At 41.8% G+C, this 3,939-nt stretch overlaps 1 protein-coding gene across 1 annotated transcript in view; it reads right to left on the reverse strand.

Moving 5' to 3' along the window:
- Positions 1 to 46: 46 nt before the first annotated feature.
- The window catches only part of LOC119426811 (disco-interacting protein 2 homolog C), a 61,940-nt gene continuing 58,047 nt past the window's right edge, over positions 47 to 3,939 (reverse strand). The window contains exons 5-9 of the mRNA XM_037694391.1: positions 3,739 to 3,933; positions 2,477 to 2,599; positions 1,784 to 1,930; positions 436 to 555; positions 47 to 51 (exon numbers count right to left, since the gene is read on the reverse strand). Of these exons, the coding sequence (XP_037550319.1) occupies positions 47 to 51; positions 436 to 555; positions 1,784 to 1,930; positions 2,477 to 2,599; positions 3,739 to 3,933 (590 nt within the window). The remainder of the gene's footprint in view (positions 52 to 435; positions 556 to 1,783; positions 1,931 to 2,476; positions 2,600 to 3,738; positions 3,934 to 3,939) is intronic.

Here is a 3,939-nt window from a genome sequence, read left to right on the forward strand (position 1 = left end):
GTAATTTATAAAAAACATGAGAATGTCAAAAATAAAGGATCTAATCTCAACCTGCACAGAACAGGAGACGATGCACGTGAAAGGAAAGAAGCGGACAATAATACTATTATGAATAATGGTATAGGTTTATCCATACATAGTATGAAATATTCTTGGATGACTTTACTTTACTGTTATATTTGAACTGTATATGCTTGTTGTATAGTACATGAAAATGTGTAATCTTCATTTGACATCATTTTTAGCACCAGATGCAACAAAGGTTAAACAGCCATCATTATCATCAGAAACATCTCATTTAGTTCACCCAGAACTGGTCCAGTAGTATTTAGACTATAAATGATATTCTGCTGCTTCAGCTTTCAGAGGAACAGAGCGAGGCCAGTCTTCATGGATCTGAAATGTAATCATGCGAACAGAAAGAGAACGTCTGACCCTCTAGAAGCTCATCGAAGTCATCAACAAAGAACTCTCTCAGCGGTGGCCTGCGGGGCTGCTTCAGCGTGTTAACAAGCTGCTGGATCTTGGCCGACACACGACTGCTGACGGGAACACCTGGAAAACATACACGAGTCCCAACGGAAAGAAAAGACCCGAGTCAGCCTGGTAATCCTCACAACAGCAGTCCTGACAGAACAAGTTATTTTCAAACATCGACGAGAGCTGCTGAATGACCCTCAGGTTGTCTGTCCTGAACTGAAGCGGTGAATGTGAAGCTGAAAGGAGCTCTGTCAGGTTGGAGCAGACAGTGGAGGTTCAAAAACAGGCCCAGTCCATTCAGAGGCGCTGCATCAACACAGGGGTGTCCAAACGTTCTCATAGCTGTCCAGAACTGTCCACATGAAAGGACTTGTGGGACAGAATATTTTGAATCTAACAAAACTTAAAAAAAACTGTCAACTTCAACAATATTTTGGAGAAAGGTTAAAAGTTTAGTTTCAATTCTTGTAGATCCAGAACATTAGGAGCCTCACAAACATTAACCTTTTAATTTTGAGATTTTATATATATTTTTTTGGGTGGGGGGGGGGGGGGGATTATTTGTTTCCTTGTGCTCGGAAAGTTATTTTTGTTCATTTTCAGAGAAAAAGCCTAAAATGAGTAATTGCTCTTTACAAAAAGGGGTGGAGCTTCAAACACCCATTTGGACCATGGACGACCCAAAAGGGTCAATGAGGTTCTGAAAAACAGCTGGCAGTCGCTAAAACAGACTCATGGAAGCTTTGAAGGGACACTGATAAAGCTGATCAACTTGTATGTCGATGATACTTTATATTCTTTTAAAAATGACCAATATCTCCCCATCGTTTATTAAATCAACTGAAATTATTTTCTTGGAAAACATTTGTTATATTTAGCCAAGCTTTATGGATTATTATCCAAAATTCTAATTTTTGTAGGTCAGTGAAGGTTTACTGTAGATAAAGAGATGAATTAAAGCTACATATTGGTATAGCACTTAATATTGATCATTTTGAGAAGATTATTTTCATTTGTTTTTCTGTTAAACCTAAACATTTTTAAAAGTATCACCATTAAATCTAAAGATCTACATCAACCTCTTAAAGCTGTGGGTCAAAATGATACCATTCCTTAATTGTAGTTGTGGGCCGCACAAAATCACTCCAAGGGCCACAAATGGCCCTCGGGCCACATTTTGGACGCCCCTGGTGTAACTGGTCAGTTCATGACGGCGCAGCTTCAGTGTGATGTCACTTCCTGGTTGACGTGTTGTTAACCGTATCAGCAGAGGTCAGTGTTTGTGTTGCAGGGAGACTCTCACCGTCGCCTGTCTCCATGCGCTCGGCGTTGCCGTATTTCTGCGTGTTCCTGGCAATCGTCCCCATGTTGGACATGGGGTGGCGCTCGGTGTGGGAGTGGGACGAGTCCGACGAGTATCCTGTCACGTCCGGTGGAGCTGAGTGGTTCTCTGAAGACAGAGGGGAGAGTGAAGCCGACAGATGGACACACAAAAAAAAAACAGCCTCGTCGTGACTCATCGTTCAGCTGGATCACCGCGCTGCTGCTGCTGCTCAAGTGCCATGTTCAGTTATCTCCACGGCCAATTAGACCCATTTGATGGTCATTTTGTTTCAGGGATAATTGGGTCACATCCCTGGCAAACACGAGAGCCAGCGAGGTCTGGAATATTTGAGCTCCTGTTTAGCACAGAGCCTGTTTCATGGCTCTTTATGTAAACAATCATTAAAAGTGACTTTTCATTTTCCAAATGAGGTCCTTTGTAAAATAACACGCCTCTAATCTACTCTAAAAGGAGCAACACAGCTGTCTTGTTATATTATGATGAAGTCATAATTGAGGACATGACAATGTGTAAAATGAACAAACATTAAATGTTGAGAAAGTTTGTTTATTTCTGAGTAATTCACATTTCGAACATTAAAAAGCTCCACTTGGAACAAAACTGAAGCAACAACGGCCAAAAGAGACGGTTTGTTTCCGAGACTGGACCCACCCTCTGACTCCAGCGGCGGCGGCCACAACATGTCAGATCCAAACTCACAGGATCGCCTCAGAGAGCCACCGTTCTCAGCGACACTCAGAGCCCCCTTCCTCTTCAGGGAGAGGTGGCCGATGCCTGCAGGTACAAAACACAGCTGTGCTACTGTCCTGGCACATTTACAACCTTTAAATCAGGATATTTTAAATAAAACAGACACATTTTAAGTCGAGAGGATGAATGAAAAATACAAGATGTAAAAGAGAATCACTTTTGGGTTATAGTGTAACAAACAATGCATTTTTTTACATGATCAACCGCTTACCAAATATTTAATATTTATAAAAATGTGCATGTATTAATATTATTTAATATGTGACATGTTCTGTACTTTACCTCAGTTCCTGAGCAGATAATAAGAATTCATACCATACTGTGAATTAATCTGATACTGGGAAACTGTCAATCATCCTCATTTCTTTATACAGTAGTCCCTCGCTACTTCACGGTTCGTTTATCGCGGACTCGCTCTTTCGCGGTTTTTCAAAGTAAGATTGGACATGACACATAGTTGGCTGATTGATGGATGAGCCGCACGGGCAGCATGGATTTTTATTGCAAATGACTTATTTTAAATTGTTTAGCACCTCTGTGCAGCCCATGCAAGAGAAGCTTCCTCCTGCTAGACTGCACTTGAGTTGTATGGCATGCCGTTGTGACATGTAATAGTTAAAAGTAGCAATAATGACAAATTCAAAAAAGTTCAAGACAAAAACAACTGGACTTTATTTATTATATTTTACTTTAAACTTTGTTATTTTTGTCTTCAACTTTTTTGAATTTACCATGTCCTGGATGCCTGAGAATCTTCACCAGCTATTAATGACACAATTGGCTTGCCTTAACCTGCCACTTTTGTTCTGCTCGCTGCTTGTAGGAACTGTCAAATCAGCTTCATTTAGCTGCACCGCCTCGGCGAAATGCAGCTAATTTGAACATTAAAGTGCATTTATTGAGTAAAAGTTCAACTGAGACACACCTTTGCTATAATTTCGAGCAAACAAATAATTGTTTTAGGTTCTCATCTTGTTAAATTTCGAAGAAACGAGCAGCATCCAGAGCAAACAAATAATTGTTTTTAAGTGTTCATCTTGTTAAATTCTTGTTAAAGTCCTACCGTACACGCTCCCGCAGCCGCCATTTGTCAGCCAATCGATTTTTGGCACAACACCGGCCCACATTCCCTGGTTCAGCCCACATTCCCTGGTTCAGCCCACATTCCCTGGTTCGGCCCACATTTCCAGGTTTGGCCCACATTCCCTGGTTCGGCCCACATTCCCTGGTTCGGCCCACATTTCCAGGTTTGGCCCACATTCCCTGGTTCGGCCCACATTCCCTGGTTCGGCCCACATTCCCTGGTTCGGCCCACATTCCCAGGTTCGGCCCACATTCCCTGGTTCGGCCCACATTCCCTGGTT

Source organism: Nematolebias whitei, chromosome 20 (assembly GCF_014905685.2).
Source record: "Nematolebias whitei isolate Nwh7 chromosome 20, NemWhi1, whole genome shotgun sequence".
NCBI classification, from domain to species: Eukaryota; Metazoa; Chordata; class Actinopteri; order Cyprinodontiformes; family Rivulidae; genus Nematolebias; species Nematolebias whitei.